This window comes from Microcaecilia unicolor, chromosome 14, assembly GCF_901765095.1.
Source record: "Microcaecilia unicolor chromosome 14, aMicUni1.1, whole genome shotgun sequence".
Classification (NCBI taxonomy): domain Eukaryota; kingdom Metazoa; phylum Chordata; class Amphibia; order Gymnophiona; family Siphonopidae; genus Microcaecilia; species Microcaecilia unicolor.
In genome coordinates, this window is record NC_044044.1 from 53,991,273 (window position 1) to 54,012,158 (window position 20,886).

General features: G+C 53.4%; 1 protein-coding gene across 1 annotated transcript in view; it reads left to right on the forward strand.

Moving 5' to 3' along the window:
* Window positions 1-20,125, forward strand: part of LOC115458349 (C-reactive protein-like) — a 60,409-nt gene extending 40,284 nt beyond the window's left edge. Inside the window, exon 3 of the mRNA XM_030188244.1 lies at window positions 18,934-20,125. Coding sequence (XP_030044104.1) covers window positions 18,934-19,571 — 638 coding nt within the window. The 3' untranslated portion in view covers window positions 19,572-20,125. The remainder of the gene's footprint in view (window positions 1-18,933) is intronic.
* The last annotated feature ends 761 nt before the right edge of the window (window positions 20,126-20,886 follow it).

Consider the following 20,886-nt stretch of genomic DNA (forward strand, 5'->3'; position numbering starts at 1 on the left):
GGGCGGGAACACATAGAGAAGCTCCTGTGTCGGCCACTGTTGGAGAAGAGCATCTACTCCCAGGGATCGAGGGTCCCGTCCTCTGCTGAAAAAGCGCGGCACTTGGCAATTGGCCGATGACGCCATCAGATCTAGGCTCGGCTGGCCCCAGCGCTTCGTGATGTCCAAGAACGCCTGAGCAGATAGCTGCCACTCTCCGGGATCCAAGGTATGGCGACTGAGAAAGTCCGCCTTGACATTCATGACTCCGGCAATGTGGGCCGCTGACAGCTGTTCCAGGTTCGCTTCCGCCCACTGGCATAGATTCATGGCCTCCTTGGCTAGAGGGGCGCTCTTGGTACCTCCCTGGCGGTTGATATAGGCCACAGCCGTGGCATTGTCCGACAGGACCCGTACTGGCTTCAACGCCAGTACCGGGAGGAACTCCAAAAGCGCCAACCGAATGGCTCTGAGTTCCAGGAGGTTGATAGACCACTTTGCCTCTGCAGGAGACCAGAGCCCCTGCGCTGTCCTTCCCAAGCAGTGGGCTCCCCAGCCCGTCAAAGAGGCGTCCGTCGTGACGACAATCCACTCCGGGGTCACAAGAGGCATCCCTGCAGACAACTTGCCTGTCTGCAGCCACCAGCTCAGCGCCTTGCGCACTGCTGGGTCCAAGGGAAGGCGCACAGCATAATCCTCCAACACCGGAGTCCAGCGCTGCAGCAGAGAGTGTTGTAGTGGTCTCATATGAGCCCTGGCCCAGGGCACTACTTCCATCGTGGCCGTCATAGAGCCCAACAGCTGCACATAGTCCCAAGTCCGGAGAGGAGAGGCTACTAGGAACTGGTCCACCTGAGCCTGAAGTTTGACAATCCGATTGTCCGGCAGGAACACTCTGCCTAATTGGGTGTCGAATCGAACTCCCAGATACTCCAGGGACTGAGTCGGGCGCAGCTAGCTTTTCTCCCAGTTGATGATCCACCCCAGGGAGCTCAAAAGAGCAATCACCCGGTCCACAGCTTTGCCGCACTCTGCATAAGAGGGGGCTCGGATCAACCAGTCGACCAGATAAGGATGGACTTGTACTCCTTCCTTTCTCAGGAAGGCCGCGATGACCACCATTACTTTGGAGAAGGTCCGCGGAGCAGTAGCCAACCCGAACGGGAGGGCTCTGAACTGGAAGTGTCGGCCCAGGACTGCAAAACGCAGAAAGCGTTGATGAGGAGGCCAGATGGGAATATGCAAGTACGCTTCCTTGATGTCCAAGGATGCCAGGAACTCCCCTGCCTTCACTGCCGCTATAACAGAGCGGAGGGTCTCCATGCGAAAGTGCCGAACTTTCAAGGCCCGATTGACCCCTTTGAGGTCGAGGATAGGCCGTACAGAACCTCCTTTCTTTGGTACCACAAAGTAAATGGAGTAACGTCCCTTGCCAAGCTGATTTTCTGGCACCGGAACGACCGCACCCAGGCGGATCAGATTGTCCAAGGTCTGCTGCACTGCCACAGCTTTGACCGGAGACTTGCAGGGAGAGAGTACAAACCCGTCTCTTAAGGGTCGGCAGAACTCTAGCTTGTAGCCGTCTCTGATGACTTCCAGCACCCAAGCGTCTGAAGTTACCCTGGTCCACTCGCCCAGAAACGAGGACAGGCGTCCTCCAATTTGCACTGGGCCATGGACCAGGACCCCGTCATTGGGTACGAGACCCTGGGGGAGGACTGGAGGGCGCACCTCCGGGACGGCGGTCTCTGCGAAAGGAATGCTGCTTGGGGGAGAAGTTCCTCTTGAAGGAAGAGGGGACAGAGGAGCCCGACTTGCCCGGGCGGTACCGACGGGCTTCCTGAAACCGTCCTCTGGAGATACCGGGGCGAGCACTGGCCCGAGCCCTGACCTCTGGTAACCTCTTGCCCTTAGACGTGCCGAGATCGGTCACAATTTTGTCCAGCTCGACCCCAAAGAGCAGCTTGCCTTTAAAAGGCAACTTAGCCAGGCGGACTTAGAGGCGTGGTCCGCAGACCAATGTTTCAGCCAAAGCCACCGCCGCGCAGAGACTGTCTGAGCCATACCTTTAGCCGAGGCTCTCAAGACATCATACAGCAAGTCTGCCAAATAAGCCAAGCCCGATTCCAGGGCCGGCCAATCAGCCCTCAAGGAAGGATCCGAGGGGGAAGCCCGCTGCACAATCGTCAGGCACGCCCTGGCCACGTAGGAGCCACAAACTGAGGCCTGCAAACTTAAGGCAGCCGCCTCGAAGGATGACCTTAAGACCGCCTCCAATCTTCTGTCTTGGGCGTCCTTTAGGGCCGTGCCACCTTCCACCGGCAACGCCGTTTTCTTAGTCACCGCAGTGATTAAAGAATCCACGGTAGGCCAAAGAAAGGCCTCACGTTCACTTTCAGGCAAAGGATAGAGGCGGGACATAGCCCTAGCCACTTTGAGGCTCGCTTCCGGGACATCCCATTGAGCCGAAATTAAGGTGTGCATGGCATCATGCACGTGGAAGGTTCTAGGCGGGCGCTTCGTCCCCAGCATAATGGCGGAGCCAACAGGGGCTGAGGGAGAGACGTCCTCCGGAGAGGAAATCTTTAAAATGCTCATGGCCTGCATTAACAGGTTGGGCAAATCCTCTGAGCGAAAGATCCGTGCTGCAGAGGGGTCATCTGCTCCATCCGAGCGGGAATCCTTCTCCTCCAAGGAATCCCCAAAGGACCGTTGGGAGAACTCAGATACACTGCCCTCATCTACATCAGAGGAAACAGCGTCCTCTAAGGCCTGGGAATCCACCGAGGGCGTTTACTTCCGGGGGCCTCAACCCCTTTATCGGACAAGGGAGAAGGGGCAGCGTTCTGCATAAGGAAGGCCTGATGCAGCAGCAAAATAAGCTCGGGGGAGAAACCCCCCAGACTGTGCACTTCAGCAGCCTGGGCCACAGCCCTAGACGCACCCTCAACCGGCGCTCGTAAGAGCGGGCTAGAAACATGCTGCGCATCCAAGATGGCGTCCGGTGCGACACTCCACGAAGGAGCCGCGCGGGAAGAACGGCGCTTAACTTTAGCCGCTTTTTTGCCGTCGCCCAAATCAAGGGCGGCCATGGCATGAACGTCTCCCAGCTCAAGGGCGGTCCAAGAAGAAGCTGTCCGAGCAGAGTGGCCGGCCAAGATGGCGGAGGCGAGCAGCGGGGGATGGGCGTTTATGTCGGGAAAAACCGCCGCACCGGAGGAAGACCCGGGACACTGACCGGCCTCCGAACTGATACTCAACAAGGGCGAATCAGACTTTAATACCCCCGCATCCCCGCTAGGAGTGCACACGCGGTCCGGGGAGTGATTCTTCGCGCCCTCGCCCTCCGACGCCATAGGCCACGTGGAGATCAATCGGGGAACCCCCTGCCCGCTATAAAAAAGGTAAAAATTACCTGCTTCTCGCTCCGAGCTGTAACGACCTGGTGTCCCAGTGAGTAGCTGCAATAAACGTTTAAATAAACGTCGAAATAAACGCCTTTAAGGACGTCCAAAATTTTTTTTTTTTTTTTAACGGAGCCAGCGGGAGGGGGGAGAAAAGGAGGGACCTGGCGCCACCAGGTTTGCACTTGCTCAAGAAGAGCCCTCAACCCCAGGCACTCAACAAAACCTAAAAATTAGGCTTGGAGGCCTAGCCAGAGCTGTGTGACCACCACCTGCTGAGATAGAGAACATACTGAGGAGTTTCCGGCAGCACATGACCACATATAGGGAGGCAAAAGGATTGCTCTCTATCTCCACCTGCTGGTAGATGGACACAACCCACCAGTCTATGGATTGATCAGCATGATGATATGGAAAGAATGTTTGTATGTTTGGGAAGCTTGCCAGGTGCTCTTGGCCTGGATTGGCCGCTGTCGTGGACAGGATGCTGGGCTCGATGTATCCTTAATCTCTTCCCAGTGTGGCATTACTTATGTACTTATGAGCGAGCAGTTTGAGCAGAGGATAAGATAAAGACAGTGGCCATTATGGTGAGTGGGGGCAGTGGAGCACAGTTGAAGATTGAAAGAGGATGTTAAAGCAAGAAACTGTGAAAGGGAAGGAAAAGGGAAATGGAACTTGATATACTGCCTTTCTGAGGTTTTTGCAACTACATTCAAAGCAGTTTACATATAGTGAATGATACATACCTGTAGCAGGTGTTCTCCGAGGACAGCAGGCTGATTGTTCTCACGACTGGGTGACGTCTGCGGCAGCCCCCACCAACCGGAAGAAGCTTCGCGGGCGGTCCGCACGCAGGGCACGCCCACCGCGCATGCACGGCCGTCTTCCCGCCTGTGCGTGACCGTTCCCGCCAGTTGAATGACAAGCAAAAAACAACATGAAAACGCAACTCCAAAGGGGAGGAGAGAGGGTAGGTGAGAACAATCAGCCTGCTGCCCTCGGAGAACACCTGCTACAGGTATGTATCATTCACTTTCTCCGAGGACAAGCAGGCTGCTTGTTCTCACGACTGGGGTATCCCTAGCTCTCAGGCTCACTCAAAACAAGAACCCAGGTCAATTGAACCTCGCAACGGCGAGGGTACAACAGAAAATTGACCTACGAAGAACAACTAACTGAGAGTGCAGCCTGACCAGAATAAATTCGGGTCCTGGAGGGTGGAGTTGGATTTACACCCCAAACAGATTCTGCAGCACCGACTGCCCGAACGGACTGTCGCGTCGGGTATCCTGCTGGAGGCAGTAATGTGATGTGAATGTGTGGACAGATGACCACGTCGCAGCCTTGCAGATCTCTTCAATAGTGGCTGACTTCAAGTGGGCCACCGACGCTGCCATGGCTCTAACACTATGAGCCGTGACATGACCCTCAAGAGCCAGCCCAGCCTGGGCATAAGTGAAGGAAATGCAATCTGCTAGCCAATTGGAGATGGTGCGTTTCCCGACAGCGACCCCTAGCCTGTTAGGGTCAAAAGAAATAAACAATTGGGCGGACTGTCTGTGGGGCTGTGTCCGCTCCAAGTAGAAGGCCAATGCTCTCTTGCAGTCCAATGTGTGCAACTGACGTTCAGCAGGGCGGGTATACGGCCAGGGGAAGAATGTTGGCAAGACAATTGACTGGTTAAGATGGAACTCCGACACCACCTTCGGCAGGAACTTTGGGTGGGTACGGAGCACTACTCGGTTGTGATGAAATTTGGTATATGGAGCATGAGCTACCAGGGCTTGAAGCTCACTGACCCTACGAGCTGAAGTAACTGCCACCAAGAAAATGACCTTCCAGGTCAAGTACTTCAGATGGCAGGTATTCAGTGGCTCAAAAGGAGGTTTCATCAGCTGGGTGAGGACGACGTTGAGATCCCATGACACTGTGGGAGGCTTGATAGGGGGCTTTGACAAAAGCAAGCCTCTCATGAATCGAACGACCAAAGGCTCTCCAGAGATGGCTTTACCTTCCACACGATAATGGTAAGCACTAATCGCACTAAGGTGATTCCTTACTGAGTTGGTCTTGAGGCCAGACTCTGATAAGTGCAGAAGGTATTCAAGCAGGTTCTGTGCAGGGCAAGAACGAGGTTCTAGGGCCTTGCTCTCACACCAAACGACAAACCTCCTCCACTTGAAAAAGTAACTCTTTTTAGTGGAATCCTTGCTAGAGGCAAGCAAGACACGGGAGACACCCTCAGACAGACCCAACGCAGTGAAGTCTACGCCCTCAACATCCAGGCCGTGAGAGCCAGGGACTGAAGGTTGGGGTGCAGCAACGCTCCGTCGTTCTGCGAGATGAGAGTCGGAAAACACTCCAATCTCCACGGTTCTTCTGAGGACAACTCCAGAAGAAGAGGGAACCAGATCTGACGGGGCCAAAAGGGCGCTATCAGGATCATGGTGCCGTGGTCTTGCTTGAGCTTCAGTAAGGTCTTCCCCACCAAAGGTATGGGAGGATAAGCATACAGGAGGCCGGTCCCCCAATGGAGGAGAAAGGCATCCGACGCCAGTCTGCCGTGTGCCTGTAGTCTGGAACAGAACAGAGGCAGCTTGTGGTTGGTCTGAGAGGCGAAAAGGTCCACCGAGGGGGTGCCCCACTCTCGGAAGATCTTGCGTACCACTCTGGAATGGAGCGACCACTCGTGCGGTTGCATGACTCTGCTCAGTCTGTCGGCCAGACTGTTGTTTACACCTGCCAGGTATGTGGCTTGGAGGAGCATGCCGAACTGGCAAGCCCAACGCCACATGCCCACGGCTTCCTGACACAAGGGGCGAGATCCGGTGCCCCCCTGCTTGTTGGTGTAATACATTGCAACCTGATTGTCTGTCCGAATTTGGATAATTTGGCAGGACAGCCGATCCCTGAAAGCCTTCAGTGCGTTCCAGATCGCTCGGAGCTCCAGGAGGTTGATCTGCAGATCCTTTTCCTGGAGGGACCACAGACCCTGGGTGTGAAGCCCATCGACATGAGCTCCCCACCCCAGGCGAGATGCATCTGTCGTCAGCACTTTCGTGGGCTGTGGAATTTGGAATGGACGTCCCAGGGTCAAATTGGTCTGAATGGTCCACCAGAGCAGTGAAGTGCTGCAACTGGTGGAGAGGCGGATGACATCTTCTAGATTCCCGGTGGCTTGAAACCACTGGGAAGCTAGGGTCCATTGAGCAGATCTCATGTGAAGACGAGCCATGGGAGTCACATGAACTGTGGAGGCCATATGACCCAGAAGTCTCAACATCTGCTGAGCTGTGACCTGCTGAGACGCTCTGGTCTGCGAAGCCAGGGCCAGGAGGTTGTTGGCCCTCGCCTCGGGAAGGAAGGCCTGAGCCGTCTGGGTATTCAGCAGAGCTCCTATGAATTCCAGAGACTGAGTTGGCTGGAGATGGGACTTTGGGTAATTTATCACAAACCCCAGCAGCTCCAGAAGTTGAATAGTGCACTGCATGGACCGGAGGGCTCCTGCCTCCGAGGTGCTCTTGACCAGCCAATCGTCGAGATATGGGAACACGTGCACTCCCAGCTTGCGTAGGTAGGCCGCTACCACCACGAGGCACTTTGTAAACACTCGTGGGGCAGAGGCGAGCCCAAAGGGCAGCACACAATACTGAAAGTGCCGTGCGCCCAGGCGGAATCTGAGATACTGTCTGTGAGCTGGCAGTATCGGGATGTGAGTGTATGCGTCCTTTAAATCCAGGGAACATAGCCAATCGTTTTTCTGAATCATTGGCAGAAGGGTGCCCAAGGAAAGCATCCTGAACTTTTCTTTGACCAGGAATTTGTTCAGGCCTCTCAGGTCTAGGATGGGACGCATCCCCCCCGTTTTCTTTTCCACAAGGAAGTACCTGGAATAGAATCCCTGCCCTTCCTGCCCGGGTGGTACGGGCTCGACCGCATTGGCGCTGAGAAGGGCGGAGAGTTCCTCTGCAAGTACCTGCTTGTGATGGGAGCTGAAGGATTGAGCTCCCGGAGGACAATTTGGTGGCAAGGAGGCCAAATTCAGGGCGTATCCGCACCGCACTATTTGGAGAACCCACTGATCGGAGGTTATGAGAGGCCACCTTTGGTGAAAAAATTTTAACCTCCCTCCGACCGGCAGATCGTCCGGTACGGACACTTTGAGGGCGGCTATGTTCCCGTGGATCCAGTCAAAAGCCCGTCCCCGGCTTTTGCTGTGGAGGCGCAGGGGGCTGCTTAGGCGCACGCTGTTGACGAGAACGAGCGCGCTGAGGCTGTCCCTGTGCCTGACAAGGCCTTCAGGCCGGCTGGGTGAACCTACGCTTTTTTCAAAAGAATAGGATGCAGCCTGCCGGGCCCGGGAAAAACGTCCACCTGCTGAGGTGGATGCTGAAGGCGCCCGGTGGGAGAGCTTGTCGAGGGCGGTTTCCCGCTGATGCAGTTGGTCCACCAGCTGCTCGACCTTCTCACCAAAAATGTTATCCCCCCGGCAAGGGACGTCGGCCAGTCTCTGCTGGGTGCGGTTGTCCAGGTCAGAGGCACGCAGCCATGAGAGCCTGCGCATCACTATACCTTGGGCCGCAGCACGAGATGCCACGTCACAGGTGTCATAGATACCCCTGGACAGGAACTTTCTACACGCCTTCAGCTGCCTGACCACCTCCTGATAAGGCCTGGACTGCTCCGGCGGGAGCTTATCGACCAGGTCCGCCAGTTGCTTCACATTGTTCCGCATGTGGATGCTCGTATAGAGCTGGTATGACTGGATGCGGGTCACGAGCATGGAGGATTGGTAGGCCTTCCTCCCAAACGAGTCCAGAGTGCGAGACTCCCGCCCCGGGGGCGCCGAGGCGGTATCCCTCGAACTCCGTGCCCTCTTGAGAGCAGAATCCACGACCGCCGAGTCATGGGGCAATTGGGGCCGCATTAACTCTGGGTCCGAGTGGATTCTGTACTGGGACTCTGCTTTCTTGGGAATGGTGGGATTAGATAATGGTCTCATCCAGTTCCGAAGCAGTGTCTCTTTGAGGACATTGTGCAGCGGCACCGTGGAGGACTCTCTAGGTGGTGATGGATAGTTGAGGACCTCGAGCATCTCAGCCCTCGGCTCGTCCACAGAGACCACGGGGAAGGGAATGCAAATCGACATGTCCCTTACAAAGGAGGCAAATGAGAGGCTCTCAGGGGGCGAGAGCTTCCTCTCTGGTGAAGGCGTGGGGTCCGAGGGAAGACCCGCAGACTCCTCTGAGGAGAAATACCTGGGGTCCTCCTCTTCCCCCCACGAGGCCTCTTCCTCGGTATCGGACATGAGCTCATGTAGCTGAGTCCTGAACCGGGCCCGGCTCGACGTCGAGGCACCAAGGCCTCGGTGTCGTCGAGCGGTGGACTCCCGCGCCGGCGGGGACGAAGCTCCCTCCATCGACGTCGACGGGGACTCCACCTGCGTGGCGGTCGAGACCGGCGTCGCAAGCGGCGTCGGCGTCGATGGCCTCGGCACCAGGCTAGAGCTCGCCGGCGCCACAGTCATCGGCGCCGAGGGCGCAAGCACCCCCGGCGCCGGCAAAGCCTGGCGCATCAGCCCTTCCAGGATCCCCGGAAGGATGGCTCGGAGGCACTCGTCCAGGCCCGCTGTCGGGAAAGACGTGGGGGCCGGTAGAGGCGTCGGTGCCGGAAGCTGCTCGGGTCCAGGAGACTGCACCGAAGTGCTGGGACCCTGACGTGTCGGTACCTCCACCACCGAGGGACACCTTTCCTCTCGACGCGGACGCTTCGGCGTCGACTCCTCCCCGGTACCGAGCGTCGAGGGCGACCGGTGACGGTGCTTCTTAGCCTTCTTGCGGTGCCCGTCACTGGTGCCAGGTGGTATGGAGGAGGAGGAGGTCGATCCCCCTCGGTCCCGAGGAACCGGGTCAGACAGGGTTCGGTCCCGAGGGCCACGGGCTGAGGGAGTGACCGGGGCCGACTGCCCACGCGGCCTCTCACCCCTACCCTCACCGGAGGACCGGCGGGCCGACGGGACCTGTTCTCCTGGGGTCGATGCCATCGGTGCCGATTTCTCGGGCATCGATACCGGTACCGAAGGACCGGGCGTCGATACCGATGCTGTCGAGGTCGACGTCGAGGGGCCGGCGCAAGTTCCAAAAAGACGGTCCCGCAGAACTTGCCTCGCAACCTGAGTCCGTTTCCGGAGACCTAGACACAGAGAACATGACTTGATATTGTGCTCCGGCCCGAGGCACTGGAGGCACCAAGCGTGGGTGTCAGTCTGCGAGATCGGCCGGCCGCACCGACCACACTTCTTAAATCCACTCGGGACCTTCGAGGACATCGACGGAAAAATCGCGTCGGCGAAGTTAAAGTCGTCGATGGTGGCGGAAATCACACCTTGGAAAAATAAATCGATCGCGCGGCCACAGGGCCGCAACGCGACGCCCTCGCTAGAAAACGAGGGAAAAGGAGTGCGTGCTCTCTTTTTTTTTTTTTGGAAAAAGGAAAACTGGAGCGCGCGGCAACAAAAACTTAAATGAAAAATAAACAAAATCGCGTAAACGCGACGGTCTTTCCGGGGCTACGAAGAGAGAGCGGCGACGGCACGACTCTCTCCAGGCGCGGAAAAGAAAAGACTGGCGGGAACGGTCACGCACGGGCGGGAAGACGGCCGCGCATGCTCGGTGGGCGTGCCCTGCGTGCGGACCGCCCGCGAAGCTTCTTCCGGTTGGTGGGGGCTGCCGCGGACGTCACCCAGTCGTGAGAACAAGCAGCCTGCTTGTCCTCGGAGAAATTCAGGTACTTATTTTTTACCAGGGGCACAAAATGACTTGCCCAGAGTCACAAGGAGCTGCAGTGGGAATTGAACTCAGTTCCCCAGGATCAAAGTCCACTGCACTAACCACTAGGCTACGAGTCAGAGGGATCATTAGCATGAATGTTAAAATCCCAAGAATGAGGGAAGGAGATGGTTCAAGAAAGAAGGAAAGCCAGGCATCAAAGTCAGTGAGAAAGGAAGAAAGGGACTTATCAGGGGGTCGATAAATGACTGCTACTCGGAGAGGCACAGGAGCAAATAGACGGATGGAGTGGACTTCAAAGGAAGAAAAACAGTGAGACTGAGGTGGAAGAAGAGGTTGAAATCTACAAGAGGGTGAAAGTAGTAGCCCGACACCACTTCCGCGGCCAACCGGGTGAGGAGTATGGGAGAAAAGAACCTCCATGGCATAGTATGACGACAGCGACGAAGGTGAGATGTACTCAGATAGAAAGGAGATGGATGAATGGAAGGAAGGAAATGTTGAAGGTTGAGAGCTGAGAAAAAGGAAGAGGAGAAAAGAGATGGTGAGATGAATACAGAGGGTGGACAATTTGTTCCTGCAGTGTATAGTGGTTTCAGATGGAGAAACAGATTAGGAAGGGACAGTACCAAGAAGAAAAAGTGTACTGGAGCCATAAGTAGTAACTGGGAAAAAAATAAATGTAAAGAGAAGGCACCTAGAGCGGAGGCCCTGAGTGGATCGGAGTGGACCTGGGAGTCACCCCAGCGAAGGCTGTAAGGATATGCACATGAGCTGCAAGTCCTCCACAGCACCTGAAAGGCAGCCGGTGGTAGAGCTGGGCACCTCTCAGCCAAGGAAAGGCTTACCAGGGGTTAGGCCGAAGCCAGCATTCCTCCTCCTGAGGGTCGCCTGATCTAGCCGTCCAACTAATTATTTTGTCAGCTTCTTGCTTTTAACATACCTAAATAAGTTTTTACTATGTGTTTTTGCCCCCAACACAATCTTCTTGCATGAGCAGGAGCTACTGGTGATTGCTCCTGACCGTGCCGGTTCCAATCCCCAATTTGTGGCTGTGACCTCCTGCAGCAGTCTTGTGAGCCTTCCACAGGATGTCGCAGCCCACCATTTTATAAAATGCAGCCAGCGGGGATGGGAGCAAATCAGTATGTGCCTGCCCTGAAGAGGCCAGGAATTTTAGGTGGTAGGTGCGAGGTGGGGAGAGGGCAGAGCCAGTGGGCAGCCCGGGAATGGGATGGTAGGGGGGATGTGCTTGCAGTGGCAGCAGCGGTGCCACAGTTTCAGTTTCCACCAAAAATACACAAACCTTGATTTCAGGTCAGTTTCAATGCCAAATCAGAAAGTGAAACCAAAATTTGGTCAGCCTCTAATTATATTCTTTGTCTTATTTTCTATCCTTTTCTAATAATTCCTAGCATTCTGTTTGCTGGCTGCTGTTGCTCACTGATTTCAATGCATTGTCCACGATGACACCCAGATCTTTTTCTTGGTTGGTGACTCCTAAAGTGGAACCTAGCATCAAATAACTATGATATGGATTATTCTTCACAATATGCATCACTTTCCATTTGTCTACATTACTCTATCATTTGGATGTCCAGACTTCCAATTTCCCAAGGTCCTCCTGCAATTTCTTAAAGTCTGCATATGATTTAATAACTTTGAATAGTTTTGCATCACTTGTAAATTGAATAATCTCACTTATCATTCCCATTTCCAGTTAAATAGCATCAGTCTCAGTACAGATCACTGCGGCATTCTACCATTCACCTGTCTCCACTTGGAGAAATGGTCATTTAACCCTATCCTCTGCTTTTTATCTTTTAACCAGTTTCCAATTCACAACAGAATATTGCCTCCTACCCCATGCCTTTTTAATTTTCTCAGGAATTTCCCTTGAGGGATTTTGTCAAAAGCTTGCTGAAAATGTAGGTACACAACATTAACCAGCTCACCTTTATCCACATGTTTATACACACCCTCAAAGAAATGAAGCAAATTGGTTGAAACCATGTTGACTGTGTCCCATTAAATGATGTTTGTCTATATGTTCAGTAATCTTATCCTTTTTAATAATTAGTATCACTTTGCCTGGCACTCATGCTTACTGCTCTGTAATTTTCCGGTTCACCCCGAAACCCTTTTTAAAAATTGGCGTTACATTGTCCACCCTCCAATCTTCAGTTTCTACAAATGATTTTAATGACAGATTACTGATCACTAATAGCAGATCAGCAATTTCATGTTCATGTTGAGGAAAAGCCTCAAAGTAGCTCAAAATCAAAAAAGATTTACAGAGCTACGGCGATCAAATAGATCTCTACTTCATCATCGGGGGGGGGGGGGGGGCGAGTTGGAAGTTGGCACCAGATGCCTTTTCTAAAATTCATTTGAGTTATGAGATAAGTGGTTTTCACTATTTTTTGAGCATAGACACATTACAAAGATTGTATTTTTTTGTTCTAAATGATCAAATGAAGTTGCATACTTTTGGGAAGGTTTTTGCCGATGATGAAGTAGAGATCTATTTGATTGCCATAGCTCTATAAATCTTTTTGATTTCGAGCTATTTTGAGGCTTTTCCTTCCTTTTCACCATAAGCTTGTTTCTTTTTAAGGCATTTGCTTTTGACATAGTTGTGTCCCATATGTTGATATTGTGTAGAATACGTTTTGTTTTTTGCTTATTGCTTTTGTAATTCCACGCCCAGTTTGTGTCATTGTATTTTATAAAATATATTCATAAGTGATGCCCTCTTACAAAATTAACTGCCATGTTTTCTTAGTGCCTACTTTTAAGTGTGCATAGACCTGGGAAATTTATAGTGTTTAACATGTTCAAATAGCTTATAAATGTATCCCCTAAGTATATGATGAGGGGGTGGGCAGAGGAGGGCATAAGGTAAAATTATGTATCATACCTGATAATTTTCTTTCCATTAATCATAGCCGATCAATCCATAGACTGGTGGGTTGTGTCCATCTACCAGCAGGTGGAGATAGAGAGCAATCCTTTTGCCTCTCTATATGTGGTCATGTGCTGCCGGAAACTCCTCAGTATGTCGATATCAAAGCTCCATCCGCAGGACTCAGCACTTAGAGAATTACACCCACAAAGGGACACTCTGCCCAGCTCACCACCGCCGAAACGGGGGAGGGGAATCAACCCAGCTCATCCCCACACAAGTGGGGGAGGGGAATCCGTCCAGCTCATCCCTGCGGAGCGGGGAAGGGACACCACACCCACCGATGTGGGGGGATCTGGCTTATCCTGCAACCGCAACTGCGGGAGGAGCTGACTGACCCTAACACCGCCGAAGCGGGAGGGGTACAAAGCTGCCCTACAGCCGCACGAAGCAGGAGGGAGTGCCGGCAGAATTTAGGTCTCAATCCAGCCCCGTAAAACGGAGGGGAGAGGAATGCAGCAGCTCACTGTAACACAAAATTGTCTTAACTCCTGAAGAATCCAATTGAAAAAACTTGAACCCGAAGTCCTCTTGAATAGGAACTGAAGACTAAACTTGAACCTGAAATGCAACCAGAATATAAACAGTACAGATATCTGGGAGGGGCTATGGATTGATCGGCTATGATTAATTGAAAGAAAATTAACAGGTATGATACATAATTTTACCTTCCATATCATCATGCTGATCAATCCACAGACTGGTGGGATGTACCGAAGCAGTACTCACCCAGGGCGGGACATAGAAATCCCTGACCGCAACACTGAAGTTCCAAACCGGGCCTCCGCCCGCGCAGCCACAGTCAAGCGGTAATGTCTGGAGAAGGTATGAGCCGATGCCCAAGTTGCCGCCTTACAAATCTCTTCCAAGGAGACAGACCGGGCCTCTGCCATCGAGGCCGCCTGTGCTCTAGTGGAGTGAGCCTTCAGCTGGATAGGCGGCACCTTCCCTGCGGCCACATAAGCTGCTGCAATGGTTTCCTTGACCCATCATGCCACTGTAGGCTTGGAAGCCTGCAGACCCTTACGAGGACCTGCGAACAGCACAAACAGATGATCCGACTTCCGGAAATCATTAGTCACTTCCAAGTATCTGATGATGACTTGTCTCACATCTAGATATTTGAGAGCAGAGTACTCCTCTGGGTAGTCCTCCCTACGAAAGGAGGGTAGACAGAGCTGCTGATTCACATGGAAGCGAGAAACAATCTTGGGCAGGAAGGAAGGCACTGCGCAAATAGACACTCCTGCCTCAGTGAACTGCAGAAAAGGCTCTCGACATGATAGCGCCTGGAGCTCTGAAACTCTTCTGGCTGAAGTGATAGCCACCAAAAAGACTGCTTTCAACGTCAGGTCTTTCAGAGATGCCCTCGACAAGGGTTCAAAAGGCGGCTTCTGCAAGGCTTTTAGCACCAGATTGAGATTCCACGCAGGTACCACTGAGTGCAGAGGAGGGCGCAGGTGATTAACTCCCTTGAGAAAGCGCACCACATCTGGCTGCGAGGCCAGGGAAGCACACTTCAGGCGACCACTGAAGCAAGCAAGAGCCACTACCTGGACCTTAAGGGAACTGAGCGACAGGCCTTTTTCCAGACCTTCTTGCAGGAACGCCAACACTGAAGAAATTGGAGCAGTGAAGGGAGAAAGTGAGCCTGCCTCACACCACGATGCAAAGGTACGCCAAATCCTGGCGTAAGCAGTAGAAGTACAGCACTTCCTCGCTCTCAGCATAGTGGCGATGACCTTGTCTGAGAAGCCCTTCTTCCTCAGACGCTGCCGCTCAATAGCCAGGCCGTAAGACCAAAGGGGGAGGGATCCTCCATCACCACGGGACCCTGATGCAACAGGCCCCGCTCCGCTGGCAGCCGCAGAGGGCTGTCCACTGAGAGCCTGATCAAGTCCGCATACCAGGGACGTCTGGGCCAGTCCGGACCCACCAGGATTATCGGGCCCAGATGCGTTGCCACCCGGCCTAGCACCCTGCCCAACATGGGCCAGGGCAGGAACACATAGAGAAGTTCCTGTGTCGGCCACTGTTGGAGAAGAGCATCTACTCCCAGAGATCGAGGGTCCCATCCTCTGCAGAAAAAGCGCGGCACTTGGCAATTGGCCGATGACGCCATCAGATCTAGGCTCGGCTGGCCCCAGCGCTTCGTGATGTTCAAGAACGCCTGAGCAGATAGCTGCCACTCTCCGGGATCCAAGGTATGGCGACTGAGAAAGTCCGCCTTGACATTTATGACTCCCGCAATTTGGGCCGCCTATAGCTGTTCCAGGTTCGCTTCCGCCCACTGGCATAGATTCAAGGCCTCCTTGGCTAGAGGGGCGCTCTTGGTACCTCCCTGGCGATTGACATAGGCCACAGCCGTGGCATTGTCCGACAGGACCCGTACTGGCTTCATCGCCAGTACCGGGAGAAACTCCAAAAGCGCCAACCGAATGGCTCTGAGTTCCAGGAGGTTGATAGACCACTTTGCCTCTGCAGGAGACCAGAGCCCCTGCGCTGTCCTTCCCAAGCAGTGGGCTCCCCAGCCCATCAAGGAGGCGTCTGTCATGACGACAACACAGCGTAATCCTCCGACACTGGAGTCCATCGCTGCAGCAGAGAGTGCTGAAGAGGTCTCATATGGGCCCTGGCCCAGGGCACTACTTCCATCGTGGCTGTCATAGAGCCCAACAGCTGCACATAGTCCCAAGCCCGAAGAGGAGAGGCTACTAGGAACTGGTCCACCTAAGCCTGAAGCTTGACAATCCGATTGTCTGGCAGGAACACTCTGCCCACTTGGGTGTCGAAACGAACTCCCAGATACTCCAGGGACTGAGTCGGGCGCAGCTGGCTTTTCTCCCAGTTGATGATCCACCCCAGGGAGCTCAAAAGAGCAACCACCCGGTCTGAAGCTCTGCCGCACTCTGCATAAGAGGGGGCTTGGATCAACCAGTCGTCCAGATAAGGATGGACTTGTACTCCTTCCTTGCGTAGGAAGGCCGCGATGACCACCATTACTTTGGAGAAGGTCCGCGGAGCAGTAGCCAACCCGAACGGGAGGGCTCTGAACTGGAAGTGTCGGCCCAGGACTGCAAAACGCAGAAAGCGTTGATGAGGAGGCCAGATGGGAATATGCAATTAAGCTTCCTTGATGTCCAAGGATGCCAGGAACTCCCCTGCCTTCACTGCCGCTATAACAGAGCGGAGAGTCTCCATTCGAAAGTGTCGAACTTTCAAGGCCCGATTGACCCTTTGAGGTCGAGGATAGGCCGTACAGAATCTCCTTTCTTTGGTACCACAAAGTAAATGGAGTAACGTCCCTTGCCAAGCTGATCTTCTGGCACCGGAACGACCGCACCCAGGCGGATCAGATTGTCCAAAGACTGCTGCACTGCTACAGCTTTGACCGGAGACATGCAGGGAGAGTGCACAAACCCATCTCTTAAGGGTCGGCAGAACTCTAGCTTGTAGCCGTCTCTGATAACTTCCAGCACCCAAGCGTCTGAAGTTACCCTGGTCCACTCGCCCAGAAACGAGGATAGGCGTCCTCCAATCTGCTCTGGGCCATGGACCAGGGCCCCGTCATTGGGTACGAGACCCTGGGGGAGGACCGGAGGACACACCTCCAGGACGGCGGTCTCTGCGAAAGGAATGCTGCTTGGGGGAGAAGTTCCTTTTGAAGGAAGAGGGGGCAGAGGAGCCCGACTTGCCCGGGCAATACCGATGGGCTTCCTGAAACCGTCCTTTGGAGGAACCGGGGCGGGCACCACTGGCCCGAGCCCTGACCTCCGGTAACCTCTTGCCCTTAGACGTGCCGAGATCGGTCACAATCTTGTCCAGCTCGACCCCAAAGAGCATCTTGCCTAAAAGGCAACTTAGCCAGGCGAGACTTAGAGGCGTGGTCAGCAGACCAATGCTTCAGCCAAAGCCAGCGCCGAGCAGAGACTGTCTGAGCCATACCTTTAGCCGAGGCTCTCAAGACATCATACAGCAAGTCTGCCAAGTAGGCCAGGCCCGATTTCAGGGCCAGCCAATCAGCCCTCAAGGAAGGATCCGAGGGAGAAGCCCGCTGCACAATCGTCAGGCACGCCCTGGCCACATAGGAGCCGCAAACTGAGGCCTGCAAACTTAAAGCAGCCGCCTCGAAGGACGACCTTAAGGCCGCCTCCAATCTTCTGTCTTGGGCATCCTTTAGGGCCGTGCCACTTTCCACCGGCAACGCCGTTTTCTTAGTCACCGCAGTGATTAAAGAATCCACGGTAGGCCAAAGAAAGGCCTCCCGATCACCTTCAGGCAGAGGATAGAGGCTGGACATAGCCCTAGCCACTTTAAGGCTCGCTTCTGGGAAATCCCATTGAGCCGAAATCAAGGTGAGCATGGCTTCATGCACGTGGAAGGTTCTAGGCGGGCGCTTCGTCCCCAGCATAATGGCAGAGCCAGCAGAGGCTGAGGGAGAGACGTCCTCCGGAGAGGAAATCTTCAAAATGCTCATGGCCTGCACTAACAGGTTGGGCAAATCCTCTGAGCGAAAGATCCACGCTGCAGAGGGGTCATCCGCTCCATCCGAGCGGGAATCCGTCTCCTCCAAGGAATCCCCAAAGGACCGTTGGGAGAACTCAGATATGCTGCCCTCATCTACATCAGAGGAGACAGGGTCCTCTAGGGCCTGGAAATCCACCCGAGGGCGTTTGCTTCCGGAGGCCTCAACCCCTTTATCAGACAGGGGAGCAGGGGCAGCGTTTTGCATAAAAAAAAGCCTGATGCAGCAGCAAAATGAACTCAGGGGAGAAACCCCCCAGACTGTGCACTTCTGCAGCCTGGGCCACGGCCCTAGACGCACCCTCAACCGGCGCTCGCAAGAGCAGGGGAGAAACATGCTGCGCATCCAAAATGGCGTCCGGCGCAAAACTCCGAGAAGGAGCCGCACGGGAAGAACAGCGCTTAACTTTTGCCGCTTTCTTGCCGTCGCCCGAATCAAGGGCGACCATAGCATTAACGTCTCCCACCTCGAGGGCGGCCCAAGAAGAAGCCGTCCGAGCAGAGTGGCCGGGCAAAATGGGGGGGGGGGGGGGGGGAGCAGCGGGGGATGGGCGCTTATGGCGGGAAAAACCGCCGCACCGGAGAAAGAACTGGGACACTGACCGGACTCCAAACTGACGCCCAAAAAGGGCGGTTCAGGCTTTGAAACCCCCGCATCCCCGCTCGACGCGCACACGCGGTCCGGGGAGGGATTCTTCGCACCCTCGCCCTCCGACGCCATAAGCCACATGGAGACCGATCGGGGAACCCCCTGCCGGCTACAAAAGGTAAAAATTACCTGCTTCTCTCTCCGAGCTGTAATGAACTGGTGTCCCAGTGAGCAGCTGCAATAAACGCTGATATAAACGTCGAAATAAACGCCCTTAAAGGACGTTCAAAATTTTCTTTTTTTTTTTTAACGGAGCCAGCGGGAGGGGGAAAAAAGGAGGGACCTGGCACCACCAGGTTTGCACTTGCTCAAAAAGAGCCCTCAACCCCAGGCACTCAACAAAACCTAAGAATTAGGCTTGGAGACCTAGCCAGAGCTGCTGCTGTGTGTGACCACCACCTGCTGAGATAGAGAACATACTGGGGAGTTTCCGGCAGCACATGACCACATATAGGGAGGCAAAAGGATTGCTCTCTATCTCCATCTGCTGGTAGATGGACACAACCCACCAGTCTATGGATTGATCGGCATGATGATATGGAAGCAGTTCTTGTGGAATTAGGAGATGCTATACATAATGGAATTAGCTTGCTCTGATCTTGCTCTATTCTTTTCCTACAGATTTGGGTAAAAACGTGGCCCTTTTCCCTAAAGAATCCACCACCTCCTATGTGATTTTGAAGTCACAGGTGACAACTTCACTCACTAGCTTGACTGCCTGTGTAAACTTCCACACTACCCTGACTCGTCCTTTTGCCCTGCTTTCCATTGCAAACCCAGGAAAGTTTAATGACTTACTTATTTATAAAAACAGTACTACAAGCTCTAAAGTGTTTGTGGGTGATGAAGAAATTATTTTCACAACACCAGAAAGCACCATGGGCTGGAATCACATCTGTGCCGCCTGGGCTTCTTCTACTGGAGTTGTAACTCTGTGGCAAAATGGCATACCTTCACCTAGAAAAACCATGAAGAAAGGGTACTCTATTGGCACACAACCAATCATTATACTGGGACAAGATCAGGATTCCTATGGGGGATCATTTGAAATAAACCAGTCATTTGAAGGTGAAATAGCTAATGTCCAGATGTGGAACTTCATTTTGTCTCCCTATGAAATGGAGCTGGCCATGGCCAACAGTAATTTGATTGATGGCAATGTGCTTGAGTGGAGATCATTGGACTATACCCTACAAGGTGATGTCATCATCCAGCCCAAGCTACAGTATAAAACTAACTGTCGCTGCAATGGCTGTTAACATACAACTGGGGGTGGAAGGGCACAGCAGGGAATTAAATCACGCAATCACTTTCTCCCATGCAGTTGTTCTTCAATCATAATCTTAGGAGAGATGTCAGCTTCCTGCATAGTTGGCTTGTCACTTCACCTCCAACTAACTCATAAATGTGGTTGACCTAATGTTATGGGTTACTGTAGAAGTGATGATCCAGGCATACAGGAAGTTGAGTAGTGTAGATGGCTACTCCCATGAGTTTCTTGCTAAAATGTTTTTTTCATCAGGGTGTAAGAGCATTTAAGACATATATAGTTTGTAACAACATTCAAGGTAGCCACCATTCTACAGAAAATTGATCTGGGCACTATTAAATAGGGTGTAAAGGTTTAGCAACATTATGTTATGTAGTAACTGAAGATGAAATGAGTTACACATTTTGGTTTTTTAATGAAGATTAAGGATTGTCAATGAATATCAGATATAAATAGAGCCAGCAGCCTACAAAGAATTCATTCATTTCCCATCAGAGGCATAACTATGTGGGGCCACGGGGGTATGGGTCCCCCCAATTTTGCTCTGGGCCCCTGGTTTGGTTGGTGGGGATACCCAACCCCCACCAGCTGAAGCCTTCATCCAGTGCTGATCTCTGGCACCACCGCATTGCCTGCCCTGCTCTCTCCTCCCCTCACGTCCGGCACGCTCCTTTATACTAAAAGGAGCATGTTGGATGTGCAGGCAAGAAAGAACAGGGCAGGCAATGTGGCGGTGCTGGAGACTAGTGCTGGGGACCTCTGCCAGCCAAGGTATTTGCGGCGGCGGTGCTTCAGCTGGCAGGGGTTGAGGACCCCCCCCCCCCCACCAGCCAAGATATGTACAGCAGCAGGGTGGCGGAGGGGAAGGTGGTGAGGCGGCAGAGGGGAGGTGGTGAGGTGGCAGAGGGGGGACGGCAGCGGGGTGGTGTGTCCCCCCACCACCTTGGCCTCTGGTCCCCTCCCACCTCGAGGTCTGGCTACATCCCTGTTTCCTATTAACAAGTTTGGACCAATCTAGTAGCTCAGCAGCAATGCTCCACACTAGCCCCCTGTTTACAAAGTTGTGCATCATTGCCGACACAGCAGTACCGCACCGCCAGCTAGTGACTTTGTAAACAGGGTCCTAGGGATGGGCTGTCATTTGCAATGGCATGAGAAATATCAAACAACATATTCCACTTGGTTAAATGTCACTAACATATGAAAATTATAGTGTACACACTTTCTTGATATATTTTTTTTGTTGTTATTACATTTGTACCCTGCGCTTTCCCACTCATGGCAGGCTCAATGCGACTTACATG